This window comes from Lonchura striata, chromosome 12, assembly GCF_046129695.1.
Source record: "Lonchura striata isolate bLonStr1 chromosome 12, bLonStr1.mat, whole genome shotgun sequence".
NCBI lineage: Eukaryota > Metazoa > Chordata > Aves > Passeriformes > Estrildidae > Lonchura > Lonchura striata.
Genome location: NC_134614.1, coordinates 11,479,241 through 11,494,889, shown reverse-complemented (window position 1 = coordinate 11,494,889; position 15,649 = coordinate 11,479,241). Strand labels below are relative to the sequence as shown.

General features: G+C 48.8%; 1 protein-coding gene across 1 annotated transcript; it reads left to right on the top strand.

The window, feature by feature from the left end:
* The first annotated feature begins 645 nt into the window (after window positions 1-645).
* On the top strand, window positions 646-15,207 carry WNT5A (Wnt family member 5A). Its single transcript, XM_021534287.2, has 5 exons — window positions 646-687; window positions 4,234-4,367; window positions 5,519-5,784; window positions 10,500-10,792; window positions 12,349-15,207. Exons 1-5 carry the CDS (start codon window positions 682-684, stop codon window positions 12,805-12,807), a joined length of 1,158 nt encoding a protein of 385 aa, XP_021389962.1. The 5' UTR covers window positions 646-681; the 3' UTR covers window positions 12,808-15,207.
* The last annotated feature ends 442 nt before the right edge of the window (window positions 15,208-15,649 follow it).

The following is a 15,649-nucleotide window of genomic DNA, read 5'->3' as shown; positions in this document are numbered from 1 at the left end:
TAAAATGGAGGGAGCCGGCCCCGGGATGGCTCTGCAGCGGCGGACCCCCGGCTCTGCACCGCCCAGCCTTTAAGCAAGTGAAGGGGGGCGGGCAGGGGGGAGCCCTGCACCCGCTCGGCTCCATCGTCCCCCTCTCGCGGGCCGGTCCGCGCCGAGCTGCGGAGGGGGCGGTCGGCGGCCCGAGCGCCGGCGGAGCCGGGTGGGAGCGCGGGGAGCCCCGCGGCGGCACCACCTGGGCTGGTGGGACGGATCGTCGCCCGCGGCGCTTTCGCTGCCGCTTGTGAAGATTTTTATTTGCTTCCGCACAATCACGCCCACGGGCGCTGTGTGCGTGTGTTGGGTTGGCTTTTTTTTTTTGGCTTTTTTTTTTGGGTTTTTTTTTTTTTTACCTCCTTCTTCTTCTGCTGGTGGAAAGCCCTAATTACTGCGATTGCTGATGGACCTTGGAAAGAAGGCTGCACTGGTGCCCCGCTCCGCAGTCGGACACGCTCGGTTTGCGCCGGACAGGGCGGCCGCTCGCCCGCCGCCCCCCGCCAGCTCCGCGGGCCCCCGCGCTCCCCCGGCCGCGGCTCGGGACGCTACCGCCCGGCTCCTGCGAGCCAGGATTTTACTCTCGTCTCGCCGTTTCTCCTCCTGCTCCGCTTGGATTACTTGGCTGCTCCCGCTCGGTGATCCCGCGCGATGGAGGTGAGTCCGCGCGGGTGCGGGGGCTCCGCGCCGCAGGGGCCGCGGGCGCGCCGGGTGGGCTGCGCTCGGCGAGGTGCGGGGCCCCGGCGCGGGGCGGCCTCTCCTGCCCTCCTCGGCTGCCGCCGGGTGCTCGTACCTCTCCATGCTCACCCACCGCGGAGAGTTCTGCTCGCCACTTGGGAAGAGCTCTTGTACTTGCTGGTTTTCCTTCTCTTTTTAAATTTCCCCCCGAAGAGAGGCTGCCCGCCGCAGGGACACTTGCTGGGCTCGCTCTGCCCGCCGCGTCCCGGTGCATCTTTCTGGCAGCGGCTCCTAACGCGAGTTTAAAGACATCTTTCCAAACTTCCCAAACTTTCCCGAGGAGGATCGCTATGGAGGAGCCAAACGTCGGCGCTAATGGTGGCCTGTACCTTTAAGGAGAACTGGCTTGGGGCCAGCGGAGGACCCGGAGTCAGCCCCCCCACCCCCCTCCATTTAATTTTATTCTCAGTTTCTGGAGATTATCACTCTGCATCTGCAGCGGGTCCCGCCTGGGTCAGCGCGGAGGAGCGCGGCTCCTCGGGGTCCCCTTGGCGCTGCGAGGACTCCATGTTGGAAAGGCTGTTGGCTTTTTGTTGTTTGTTTGTTTTTAATTGTCAATTGTATGGTAAATGGGCTGCGCTCCGAGGGTCACGGGGAGTTCAGCGGGGCCGAGGAGCGATGCTGTCCCCGGGCGCCGAGGGAAGGACACGATGTGCCTTCACCCCCGGGAAAACAACCCCTCTGCGCCTCCGGTGGGGAGAGCTGGGCCGGGACCCGACCAGTGCCTTTCCCTGCAAACGTGAGACGTGGTCTGGCTCCTCCAAATGGCTGTGAAGACGCAGCGGGGAGCAGGGGGCGGCCGGGGGGTCCCCGCGGAGCCGCTGCGCCTCCCGCGGTTTACAGCCCCCCGGAGCCGGGCTCTGGATGCCGCCTGCCCGCTGGTAGTGCTCCTAGAAAACCAGATGCCCTCGCAGGCTTTCCAGACACCCCGTGTAAAACAGGATCAGAGGCGATCCCGCGGTGCAGGATCTGTAAAAGCCTCTCTTTTCATCTCGGCAAGGAGCGCGGGCTCCGCATGGGGTGCGTTAAATACCAAAACCCAATCTCCGCGGCCCTACAAAGTTGAACACGGTGCCTCACACTCCCGTTCTCCAGTGCTCCGTGCTGCTGGGCAGTCTGACTTTTTTTTTTTTTCTTCTATTTTTTTTTTTTACTGTTGGCTTTTTTTTTTATTATTATTTTTTTTTTTTTTTTGGTGCTGTTTCTGGTGGTACCTTGTCAGCTGCTGCGTGCAGAAGGGCCGGGCTCGCCCGCGGCCCCGGGCGCAGGTGCCTCCTCCGCCGCGCTGCCGGGCGCGGGGCGCGCAGCCGAGGAGGGGACGGCGGCGGGGCCGGGGCGCGGAGGAGCCGTCGGAGGGGCCGAGCCCCGAGCGAGGCCGCCCCCTGTTGGGAGCGGGCCGCCACCGCTCCCGGGGCGCCGCCGCCGGGCTGGGGCTCGGGCGCAGCGACGGGAGCTCGGGGGCACCCGGGCCCTGCAGCCTTCGGCCCTGCCGACCGCGTCTTGCAGCGGGGACAGCGCTCCATCGCGCCGCTGTCCCAGCCCGCCGCTCCCTCCGGCAGCTCGGCGTGCCCGCGCTGTCTGCTGGGCCGCGTTCCTGCACAGCTGTCGGCGTCCCGCATGGGCACCGGCGTCTCCGACCTCCTCTGGGCTCGGGCGCTTTCGTGGCGCTTCTTTGTGACTGTCATTATTTCAAGAAGTAACAAGATGAACAGAGCCCGGCGCGATGCGCGCTGTTGGGTGTCGCGGCTTGCCCCGCGCACACCTCGCTTCGCCTGGTCCCTCGCTCTTCACGCCCTCGGCGTTCGCACCTTTGCCGGGACTGAGTCCCTGTGGGGCGGGCGGGCTCTTTCTGCTGCAGGAGACCGGCCCCCATTTGCCCACCCCCAGCAGCGGGGACTTGGGGGGGTTCATCTGGCCCGGCAGGGGATGTTTAACCCAGCACGGCGCGGGGAGGTTTCGCCCGTTCTGCAGCCCCGGAGCAGTGTCGGGGAGCGGCGCACGGGGGTCCCCACGCTGCGGCAGCTTCCCCGCGTGTGCCCGGGCAGGTTCCGTGTCCGGCCCCGCTGCCAGCGCTTCGCTCCTCCCGGCCCTCCACAAACAGAAATAAATTAGAATTAAAACCACCTTCAATTCAGCGTTAAGGGCCTTTGGAGAATGAATAGGGAATAGGGAGCCCCCAAGTGTCGAAATGTCTTTTTTTTTCTTTCTTTCTTCTTTTTTTTTTTTTTTTTTTTTTTTTTTTTTTTTTTTTTTCTTTTTCTTTTTTTTTTTTTTTTTCCCTTCCGAGGGGAGGGGAAATAAACCCCGGGAATGGCTCTAGGGAGAGAGTGAGAGAGTCCCGTGTGAGGACCAGACGGTGATCGCGGGACCTGTCGCGGGAGGCGTTTGACTTCCAAGACGGCAGCCCGGTTGTTGCAGGGTCCGGGTCGGGACGCAGAGCTGCTCCTTGTCGCTCCTGGTACCTCCCCGGGCCGATACCGGCTCTGGGGCTGCCGTCGGGGCAGTCACCGCGGGGCCAGCGCGGAGCTCGCCGCTGCCTCGGCGATCGCGGAGGGCGGGAGCCCCGAGGCTGCGCCGCGATGTTTTAGGGGACGACGGAGGACCGGCCGCATCATCCCCGGGCGGGAGCCCTCGGGTCCCCCGCGGAACGGACCACTCGAGGCACCGGCCCCCCTCCCTGTCGGGCTCGCTTTGCAAACCTGAAGCCGCCTTTAGCCAGCCGTGAGCCTTTCGTGTCCCAGGCGCGGGCAGCCATGGGGTAATGCCCGGCCCGGGGACCGCGGGTCGCTGTAGCCCCGGGGCAGCGGGGATGGGTCCCGTGTCCGGAGCAGCGGGGATGGGCCCCGTGTCCGGAGCAGCGGGGATGGGTCCCGTGTCCGGAGCAGCGGGGATGGGCCCCGTGTCCGGGGCAGCGGGGATGGGCCCCGTGTCCGGAGCAGCGGGGATGGGTCCCGTGTCCGGGGCCGCGGGGATGGGTCCCGTGTCCGGGGCAGCGGGGATGGGTCCCGTGTCCGGAGCAGCGGGGATGGGCCCCGTGTCCGGAGCAGCGGGGATGGGCCCCGTGTCCGGGGCCGCAGGGATGGGCCCCGTGTCCGGGGCCGCGGGGATGGGTCCCGTGTCCGGGGCCGCAGGGATGGGTCCCGTGTCCGGAGCAGCTGCTGCGCTCGGTCCCGTCCCGTCCGGCCGCGGGCGGGGTGCGGAGCGGCGGGGCCGGGGCAGAGGGACGGGCGGGCGCCCCGGGAAGGCGGTGTCCGCGGGGGGGTGGGCGCTGGCGGGGTGGGTTCTGCCCGGTGCAGCGGGAGCTGCGACGTGCCTGTGTCTGGCACCAGAGCCTCGGCGGGGAGAAGGGCCGGCGAGTCAGAGTCAAGTTAAAAGGGGCCCGGAGACTTCCGTTGTTTAAACTTGAATGCTCGAAAATGGTCTGAGAAGCAATAAACAATCTGATCCTTTTTCTCCCCCCTCTAGAAATCCAGTGCAGTATTAATCCACGGAGGTGCTGTGGGGACAGTTGGCAGTACAATGGCTTCTCAGTACCTCGTAGTGGCTCTGGCCGTTTTCTCCTCTTTTACCCAGGTTGTAATAGAAGCCAGCTCTTGGTGGTAAGCATCTCGTATCGGCTTGGTTTTGAAAGGGGGTGTCAAGATTTGCTTGCTTCAATGTCTCTGTGCTTCTGTACTTTGTTTCTGCGGGAGTGCGGCAGGAGCGAGGCAGCAGGGGAGAAGTGTGCTGGTTTGAATATGTTGTGTAGGAAAAGGAACGGTTCTGTCGAATAAGGGTAAATGTGCAACATCTCGTCTTGTAAAACACAGTTTTTAGAATGCTGTCTGGTAGATTCTCTGTGAATTTTATCATCTTTAAATTACTGTGATTGCTTTTCTTTTAAAAGAGACATTTCAACTTCCTTACATTAAATGTTTTGCATGTACAAGAGAAAATGTTGATTTGCAAGGAAAAACTTAAAGTTTCAGTTTGAAGTTTTCTGTAACTGAAATGTTTACAAATATATTTCATTACAAAGGAGTACGTTTAAATTCCTGCTTTGGCAAATTATTTGTATAGTGTACAATGTTGAGAGTTCTTGAAAAAGGTGTTTCTCTGCTTTTTCCAGTGATGCCTTTTGGATTTATAGCTACTTTTTAATTGAAATGTATCATGTGAAGAGCACTTTAAGAATTAAGAAAACAAAGTTGATTTTGTTTAGAATGAATATACTTGCCTGTATGTTTCTGCGTTGTCATTTGGAAGAAGCTAGACGTAGTCTGTAGCAAGTTTCTAACTTCTGGCTTGCTAAAGGTTTCCCTATTTGTTTATAGTAGATCAGATTGAAAAACCCAGACTTAAATATAAAATATGTGTTAAGACAAATTGGGATTTGGAGAGCTTTTTTAATTTTTGCTTTATTTATTTTCCTCGCCTTTATTTTCCTGGCAATTGTTTGGAGCTTCTGGTTTTTTTTACTGTGTCAATTTAAGCTGGTAAAAGACTGCCTAGTATTCCAAGTCTGTGTCGTACTTCAGTCTCTAATGTATGGTGATAACCACATGGGTGGAAACTAGTAACTTCTGTCATGTTCTTCAAACAAAAGCTTCATATTAAAGTGTCTGGGGTTTTTCCTCACTTGTTAACAAAAGCAGGAGTTGTATACTCACGTATAAAATACAGTTCTGTCTGGGATTTCTAGATTTTTTTTTAATTGCTTTATTTTATTTTGAAGTCTTCTGTTTATTAATGCAAATCTTTCTTTGTGCAGGTCTTTAGGGATGAACCCCATGAACCCCATGAACCCTGTTCAGATGTCAGAGGTGTATATTATAGGAGCCCAGCCACTATGTAGCCAGCTAGCAGGGCTTTCCCAAGGACAGAAGAAACTCTGCCAGTTGTATCAGGACCATATGCAGTTCATTGGAGAGGGTGCAAAGACGGGCATTAAGGAGTGCCAGTATCAATTCAGACATAGAAGATGGAATTGCAGCACTGTGGACAACAACTCTGTTTTTGGCAGAGTCATGCAGATAGGTAGGAAGCAACATCTTTACGATTAAACTCTTGTCTAAGGATATGTATGGCACACACTGTTCTGCACTTGAATCTCTTGCCAGGTTCTTACTGAGTACTGTATACAATCAAGTGTTTCTAAAAGTTGGCAAAGGAGCTGGATTATTTTTAGCTGGAGGTGATTTCCCACCACTGTCCAGCCATATGTCTTGGAAAACAAAGTAGGAATATATATTTGCATATGGGAATAGGGGAGAAAGGAAAATAAGGCCCTGAAATCTCTTTTTTAGAAAACCTGAGACAAAACGAAGGCAACCTGCAGGAATTAAAACCAGCAGTGTCTTGTAAAATTAAAGATGTCCATGTCTAGTTCCAAAGTTAGCAGCTGGATAATAAATCGCTCTTGGTCCAGAGGTTAACTGAAAATTGCTGCTCTGTCGATTAGTGTTTATAGGCAATTCCTCCTTGCTTATTTCCAGATACAGTATTTTTTTTCTTTTTTTAAGGAAAACAGATTTATTTTTAAATTGCTGTAGCAGGGTAATTGTCAGGAGATCAGTTCTATCATGGTAAAATGTGTGATTGTCCTTGTAACTGACATTTAATGGAATCATGTTGCTGGTAAGAGACAGCTTCTTGTTTAACATCTTATCACAATTTGGTGGACACCCAACCCTTCCCCTATCAGATCCTTTTTGAAATGGCCTTCTCCAGTGCTCATGTGCTGCCTGCCTTTCTTGGCATTTAAGGACCTCTTAGTATTTTAAAGTCCTTGGCAAAATTTTAACCAGTCCTGTTAAACAGGGTCCATGGTGAAACCTTCCTCTGACTTTCTCAAGTCAAATTGCTGATTTTGTGTAATCAACTGAAAACCACCTACTTTTCTGGATGACACTTGTGATCTTTTAAGTAGAGAGTGGTACACTGGCAAATGCAGCGCTGCTTTTTAATTGGAGTTGTAAAGTAAAGCTTTTATGGCAGCATTTTTCTGTCCTGCTTTAGAAAAAGTTTTAAAATCAGTCTCAGTATAGGTTTGTTTGTAAATGGACTGACTCCAGTTAAAAGTTGAAGGAATGCATCAATTCAAATTTGGTCTCTCAGTTTTTGTTAAAAGAAGTTTTTATTTGGAGATTATCAGACAAATAGAAAACAATCTATTGCATGAAAGTACCGAATTGGAACATTTGATTTTAGATAAACAACCTTCCCTAGGCTTTTTAAAGAACAGTATTAACCCTCCATAGAATTTGGTTTTTTTTTTACCTTACTCAAGCAAAAGTCTAAAAACATGAAAGCGAGCTTCTTCTGTACACCTCTCTGTTCTAGTAATCTAAAAAAAGTCATAAAATTAATTAGGCATTAATCCTTCAGCCCTTATTTATTTTCCCAGTAAGTGAAAATTAGCTCAGGGGAACTGTTGGTGTGAAGGAGTGTACAGGATGGGGCCCATGATTTGTGGTGTCTGTCTCTGGAATCGATATTTCTTCTGCCCTCCTCAAGTATGACAGATCTATTTAAAGGTGGTTCCTTTCAAGTTAAATAACTTTGCCGCACCCTTTTGCTGGGATATGACTGTATTAGCTGATGTCTACACAGCAATTCATCATGTAATTAAGCCACTTATTCTAATTGCAGATGGAAGCAAGGTTAATAGCCATATTCAGGAGTTAGAGTATGAAGAGTATATTCACTGAGAGCAGGAAGGAGGCGTAGCAGTTGTAGTATTTCACGCTGACCCTCGGTAATGACCAGTTGGTGCTCCTCTGTGTGGAGGGAAAAGTGGACACTTTCAGATCCTGATTCCATTGATTCAGCCTGCCATGCCCTGTGTGATGGGCTGTCAGATACCACTTGCTCCCAGCAGTGCAGGAGGTGCAGGCTCTGAGTGCACATTGTTTGGGAGATTTTGCCACGTGCCCTTGGTTGCGCCCCAGAGAGTTCCTGGGCACGGCACTGCCCGCCGGCCCAGCCACGGCCCCGTGTGTCAATGGACAGTCTTTCTTCCAGGATTTACCCTGCAGTTAGCTAAAGCTGTACAAATAAACCTGCCCTTGCGTTTGGAAACTTGCTCTGTGGCTTATTGAACTGTAAAATTTTAGGGCCCGTGTTCTGCAGTGCTCTCCTTGGGTGCTGGTTCCCAGGTCAGACCACGGTGCTCGCTGCCATCTCCTGGCTTTGTGGCCAGCCCTGTGCAGGCTGCACATGGGCTTTGCACACAGAGCTAAGTGCTAACAGGAAACAAAATCACTGGATCCTCCCCCTACAGCTCCGTGTGGTTGGGGTCCAGTTTATTCTGCCTTCAGTCTGATGCAGAATGCTTTTAAAATGCAAGACAAAGAACATTTTGTATCTTATGTTCAGGTATTAAAAAAAAAAAAAGGTTCTGTTCTCGCAGACTTATTCAGATCAAGTGTAAAGCTCAGCGCCTTGCTCTGTGGGTGGCTTCCTACAGTGTGTGTATATTGAACAGTTCCATTTCTATGTTTTATATATATGGGAGAGAGGGGACTCAAACGTGTTTGGAATGTGTGTTTGCTTGCCATGGCTACAATAGAGAGAAATCCTGGACTGTGGGAAAAGACAGATATGTTTGACAGTGAAGGAAAGCACAGTTATGCCTAAAGACTGAAAAAAGAAGGAAAAAAAAGAAAACTCAGAGTAACTCATCCGTGTGGAGCCATCATTCTTAATGTGTTCCTGGGGTCGATTACTTGAGGTGGTGTTGGCTTGAAGTGAACTTCAGCAGCTGATGCTATTTTATAATTTGCCTAAATGTTCAAGGAGGGAACTTGCAGGGCAACTCTCCTTTCTGTACCCAAGCCTTTTCTTCTCCTTCCCACAGAGAGTAAGTTCTTTAAAATTTGTTCCAGGTTAATAATGAAAACTAGTCAAAAATAGTCAGCTTTATGATCCCGCAATAAGTGGCAGAGTTAACCATGTGAAAGCATGAGTTAACTAAACATGCAAAAGAGCAAAAACGGATTGGAAGAGGCGAGTCCTGTGGTCCAAAGCAGACCACGTTTCTTTCCTCTCAGTATAGTGGAAATTTTGCTTAAGGAATTAATCCAAAAATGTGTGTTACAGAGCAAATGGGAACATTAAAATCTGTATGAGGTTCCCTCTGCTATAGTTTGTAGTAGATGCAAGGCTTAAGTCACCACATAAAGCCAATGTTTTTTTAACTGAAAATGCTATTCCTGTAACCCTTTATACCCACAATTCATACTTCCAAGAGCAGGTGTCTGTGAGTATAGACCATTGTAAGGTAGCAAAGTACTTCTGATCTTTCTCAAGTCTCATCTTTCCTAACATAAGATTTCTGATTTTTCCCATTTAAACCCAGCATCTATTACTAAAATTAATCCAGTGGATGACATCTGTTGTATTAACAAAACTGCTCTGATCATGGTGTCATCTTGATGTTAAATATGAACCAAATTATATATGTTTCAGAAGTGCTTGAAAGCTCCTATTAGATTTGACCTGTCATGATACGTCTTGTTCAAAGAGATTTTGCCTAAAAATGTTGCTGCCTAGATATACGTGACTTGCCCAAAACATGGCCTCTTAACATCCTAGTTTTTCAAAGGCCCATGATGTTCCCTAAGTAAAATCACGTAAAATCAAGATTAAAAGCTAGCTTGATGTATTGATTAGACTAAAGATTAGGAATAGGACTTAAGTCATATAAACAAAAAAAAATATTTAGTCTATTCTTAGTCATTCTGAGAATCTTTCTTGGAAGCGACCCATTGGGATGCTGTCTCTCAAGGAGAAAAACAAACTTCAAGTGTTGCTCTCTGGTGCAAGTCTTTATGTGTGTGCAAGTGTTTGTTTATATGCAAGCTTTGCTGGTTGTACTCAGAACTTGTGGCACCCTTGGAAAAGTGATTGGGGAAGTCAGACACTTAATGAGGTGGGATCCGATACTGTCAATAGGATGGTATGTGCCATGTCTTACATTATGGGTATTGTAACTTTTTCTTAACGAAAGTTGGAAACTTGAGGTTTTCCATTTCCATTTAAGGGCACCAGATGCAGGAGAAAACTTTCAAGGCCACCTCGTGCCAAGGGTTTTTTCTTCCCTGTAATTTGTAAAAATGATTGTCCATGGGCTCCCTTGCCATATTCACAAGACCTGAAGTGGTGGATAATAACCAGCACAGGTTGTTAGTTTTAAATAGTCTCCTCCAGAAGTGTCTGGCTAATGTGTAGGGTGAAAAGTTGTGTGTTATTCTGCTGTGCATTTCTTTTGATACTAGCAGACTTCGTAAATTGCTTGAACTTTAAATAAATTGGAATAAGTGGGTGAAGTGCATCAATCACGTTTGAGAAGTAGTAATTTAAGAACCAGACTTTTAAAAGTTGTATTTAACATCTCTTTCTTCTGATGGGCAGGGAGCCTATTACCCTTCCCTCCCCTCACATGCAGGCATGGCTGCTTTGGCCTCACTGGCCTCATGGCCCTGACCCACCTCTACTCTGCACTTTCATCCAGGCAGTCACCAGCATGAAAGAGAAGTGATTTCTGCTCTTGACAAACCGAGTGCGCTCACATGGCTTGGGTTGCCTTGGTTCTTTCAGAATGAGGATGTTTTGGGCAGCGTGGTTCAGGGTTGCTCACCCTTTTTACCATGCGAGTGAACTTGGTGGCTCTGGAGAGCCTTTGTCCTCCTGGCCCATCAGGCGGCCGGGTGTGGTGGCTGTCCCCTAACCCCGCTTGTGTCTCTGTGCAGGCAGCCGGGAGACGGCGTTCACCTACGCGGTGAGCGCGGCCGGCGTGGTCAACGCCATGAGCCGCGCCTGCCGGGAGGGCGAGCTGTCCTCCTGCGGCTGCAGCCGCGCCGCGCGCCCCAAGGACCTGCCCCGGGACTGGCTGTGGGGCGGCTGCGGGGACAACATTGAGTACGGATATCGCTTCGCCAAGGAGTTCGTGGACGCGCGCGAGCGCGAGCGAGTCTACCAGCGAGGCTCCTACGAGAGCGCCCGCATCCTGATGAACCTGCACAACAACGAGGCCGGCAGAAGAGTGAGTGTCTGCACCACAGTGTGTCCCTCCACGCTCCTCCTCGTCCCTTCTTTTTGGGAAAAGCGTGGTTCAGCAGGGCACAGAGCAGCCCCCATGGCTTGTCTTTGTTTTCATGCACGAAACAAGAAAATGGCAAATACAGGGTGTGGATGGGTGGGGAGTGCATGAGTTGATGTTGCTTTTGGTTGTCTGACAGTCCTGTTGCTTTCCTCATTGGGGAGGCTGGGACCAAAGCGTGTTGTGCTTCCCTCTGCATTGTTTCATGAAAAGAGCCCTGCTCGCTGTGGATTCCCTGTAGAACAGAATTTTATTAGTTGGTATTTCCAACCAGGACAGTGTGTGTTGGAAGGAAGAGGGGTGTGCTGGGCTTCCCAGGCTGGAATTGTGCCACAGGATTGTTCTGACTTTTTTCTATGCCTGGTTTAAGAGTATGTGAAAACCTTCTCTATGCTATTAGAAAACATGGTCTTCTGTGGTTGAACATGTCTTCATGGTTTCTTTAATCTCAAAAATGCTTTAAATGAATGGGTGTAAACTTTTTTTTAATAGTCTGAATATGAAGAGCCAAAATCATTATTTTCCTACAGCTTGAAGTGCCAGCAATAGTCAGCTGAGACTTTGCACTTGTGTTCTAAGGTGAAGAAGGATGAAAGATAATTGAAAATTAATAGTATTTAAATGTAAGAGGAGGGTGTCTGAAAGCAATGGACAGGCCAATTACTATTAGCGAGAAGAAAAATTACACTTTCACAGTTGCTTGAGAGACTTGAGGAGTTTTTTCCTTCCTCAGCCTCATCTTTGCAGTGCCATTTGGCAGTGTTAAGACTCTGTAACTGCTGGGTGGAAGCTGTCTACAGTATCATCTAATGTGTCAGACCCCAGGATTTTTGGGGCAGTGTCAACACTGACTCTTATTTTATTTGTACAGGGCAAATGACTGAGGTTTCCCTGCCAAAGCTTTGTAAAGAGGATATTGCTATGTAGCTCTGACTCCCACCCATAGGTGTTTGGGGGTTTCTTCTTGGATGAAGTCTCTCTTCCAGAGCAGTATTTGGGATAGGAGGAGGAAGCTGAGCCAAGAGTAGACAATCAGCTGCAGCTGAGCCAGGAACAAGAGGAATCTTAACTCTTTCCCTAATTGCAGCCTCAAGCAGAGATCAATAGGGAGAGCAACTCAGATAGAAAATGAGGGCATGTTTTACATTTCTCAATGAAACAGCAAAATCCTTTGCTGGCGTGAGAGCAAATTCCTAAAATTTGAGTGCAGCCTGAGTGATGCTGCTGTCTGGGCTCCGTGTGCTGTTGTGGCTGTCTCCATTGTGGGGAGAGGCTGGTGAGACTCTCCTCTCCACGTCCTCCTGGCTCTTCGGGGTGCTGGGGGAGCATGTGTGTGTCAGCTGATTTGTCCTTATTGGAGGAGGGGAGAAGATGCTAAGGTGAATACTGTGGAGGGGCTGGTGGGAATAAGAAGAGGGCAGGAGATGAGGGGTATAAATGCTCTCACAGCCATGCTGGTCGTTGATCACGGTTCTTGCTTCTCTCCCCGACTCCTGCAGACGGTGTACAACCTGGCTGACGTGGCCTGTAAGTGCCACGGCGTCTCCGGCTCCTGCAGCCTGAAGACCTGCTGGCTGCAGCTCGCCGACTTCCGCAAGGTGGGCGATGCCCTGAAGGAGAAATACGACAGCGCCGCCGCCATGAAGCTCAACAGCCGGGGGAAGCTGGTGCAGGTGAACAGCCGCTTCAACGCCCCCACCATCCACGACCTGGTGTACATCGACCCCAGCCCCGACTACTGCGTGCGCAACGAGAGCACCGGCTCCCTGGGCACCCAGGGCCGCCTGTGCAATAAGACCTCGGAGGGCATGGACGGCTGTGAACTCATGTGCTGCGGCCGGGGCTACGACCAGTTCAAGACGGTGCAGCGAGAGCGCTGCCACTGCAAGTTCCACTGGTGCTGCTACGTGAAATGCAAGTTGTGCACAGAGATCGTGGACCAGTTTGTGTGCAAATAGGGCACGGATGAGGTGGGAGGAACTGCAGCCGCCTGCCAGCAAGGGGTGCAGGCCCCTCTCCCTTTCCGCAGGACTATCTCCACTTTATTTATAGAGTCCAAGGAGTTTTTGTCTTCTCTTAAAAAAATTTAAAAAAAGAAAAAAAAAAAAGAAAAGAAAAAAAAAGGGCGGGGAAGGAAAAAAAAAAGAAAGAAAAAAGAAAAAATATAAAGGTTGCAAAGAGAAGTGCCTGGAAACCCTCTCTGCGTCCATCCCAGAACTTTGTGAGGCTTATATTTTTGGCAATAATGGGGGAGAATCTGAGAATATTTATTTTACAAAGTTAAAAAAAAAAATTGACTTTTCTTACGAGCAATAGAGTAGTTTGAGGGGAAAAGCCGACATATCCTAATTTAGATCCATGGAACATAATACATGTGCAGTAGACAGAGCAACCACGTAATGTGCTTGGGATGTTAGAACAATCCTTATGGATGTGAGGAACACACAGAGCTGTTGATGACTTTTAGGTTCAGACACTAGAAGTTCCTAGAGTAGGGTGTATAAAGCTGTTCAGTGCATGTAGGGCTCTGTAAATAAGGGGTATGTTCATCACAAGGTGCCGGTGTCGGTTGCCCGCCAAGGGTCAGCGGAGGGCAAAGAGCAAAGGATCAGAAAGGCTTCAACTGCGCTATCCCTGAGTCACCAGGGCTGGTTCCAGAACCGAGCAAGACAGGAAAAAAACCAGAAAAAAAAAGTGCCTTGGTGAATAATAAAGATATTCTTCAAGGCAGAGCTTGGCCTCATCAGGTAACGGTGACGTTTGAGTGTCTTGTGTGCCGGAGCAGCGCTTCCCTGCTGCTGGGTGTGGAGCAGCCTGGGGCAGGCTGCCCGGAGCACTTGGAGCTGGGCAATGCTTGCAAACAGCTTTGCTTTCCCAGCCTGGAAAGCCCATGGAAAGGAGAGTTCCCCAAATTTGAAAATGCCTTAAAATGGTGTAATAGCTGTCCGTCTTTCAAAACACAGCTTGACAAATAACTCCTCTAATTTTATGTGAGAAAATAAATCATTAGATATCCGCTCTTGGAATGACTGATTTTTATTCTTTTCGCAGATTTTGGGAACGCTTTCACTCAAGGAGACAGTAGTTTCATATTTTAATAACATTAACTGACTATTATAGTTCAATGAAACGTTGCAGCAATACCAAATTTATCATCCTATGTCTTAAATACACATGCTTTAGATAATATACTGCAGATATACACTACAACTGTTCAGACTATACTCGAGCAGTTACATATATATGGGAGAACTGTGGTCTCTGGTGTCTGATACTTCAAAGCTTTTTGTACATATATATTTTAATGATTTAGAAAAAAATAAAACATCTAAATTAAAGGGGCAGTTCATCCCTTATTTTCTTTTTCAGATCTCTTCAGGTGTTTAGATTGATTCTAAGCTTTTGGTGGTTTTTTATTTTTAATTATTATTTTTTTAAGAACTTTTAATGTTCAGAAGTTTTAAGGATAATCACAAAGAAGTAAGCCTCTTCCCAATTTCAGGACTTCCTTGGGTGGTTGGTAGAGGCAGCACTCTGCACTTGAATTGATACCAGTCTGGAGATCACTTCTATGCCACTCTCACATTAAGGGCATTATTGATTGTTGCTGAGAGGAGACACCTTCCAACTCTAAAATGTGCTGCATTTGGCCCTTGCTTTTCAGTTTTTGAACAGAGAATTGTTATTTGTCAAAGAATATGTGTTCCCCCCACGCTGTGTAGTTATACAGGATCTCATCTTTGGTTCAGATGCCCCTTTCCAACTCAGTCCCATCCTACAAGTTAAAGAAAATGGTTTTGCAGATACCAAGTGAGGAAAACCTTTCACTTTAGCCTAGTTGTACTAAAGCCTTGACTTTTCACAAGCCTTTAAGCTGTATCATTAAATTCATCTTGATCATTTATCAGCTTCTTAATGGCGCTTTATTGCTCTTAATTTATTGTACAAGGACGTATTTACCCCTCATCTTCAGATGTTTGCAAAGAATATCTTTAAAGTAAGAGAAATAAATAAATAAAGCACTAATTCATTGAATATGTCACTTTGGTTTTTATTGTACAAAAACCATGATCTTTTTTTTCATTTGCTGAATCACCTCATGTTCCTTTTTAGTGACTTCTGTCTGAGCAGAATTGAATCTCATGATCCTAGCTATTAAAACCCTATTTAATGTAAAATATTTTACTTGTCATTCAGATATGTAAATCTTCTATGTCCTTTCCTCTGTTCTGTACATTTAATGTACATATTTCTGTCTTGTGTGATTTGTATATTTCACTGGTTAAAAAAAAAAAGAAAGGATTATGCCATAATTGAAGATAGACTATAAAAATAAAACTTTGGTTGTATATTGGGAAGTGGTTTTAATTATCTTTCAGAGGAGGGTTTGTTGAGACAATGAGCAGAGTTGATTTTTAAATGTATTAAATGGTAAAACAGGGAAGTGTTGGCCAAACATACAAAGTATATTTTGAAGTTTTATTTCAATATTAAGAAGACTTACAGATAGAAGGGGAAGACTTTTTAAGTAGAAGGGGGAAAAAACACACCAAAAATCCACTTAGAAACCCCTGTGACTGTGAGCTAGGCAACATTTTAGAGATGGGCAACTACCAAATTGCCAGTGGAGAGGGACTTGGGTTGTAACTTGTGTGCTTACAGCTTCCAGGGCTGCCTGCAGAGATTTTGGGGCAGCTGCTTTCAGTAATGCCAGTGAGGGCAGCAGGGTCCTGGAGTGAGCAAAGAGGAAAAGCCCTTGGCACTGGCTCTGTGTGCTCTGGGTATCTGGGGGTGGTTCCC

Bases quoted from the DNA above. Each gene is read 5' to 3' on its own strand.
- WNT5A (XM_021534287.2), top strand. The intron at 5,785-10,499 runs GTAGGAAGCAAC...GTCTCTGTGCAG, and splicing joins TGGCAGAGTCATGCAGATAG to GCAGCCGGGAGACGGCGTTC. The intron at 10,793-12,348 runs GTGAGTGTCTGC...CGACTCCTGCAG, and splicing joins ACAACGAGGCCGGCAGAAGA to ACGGTGTACAACCTGGCTGA.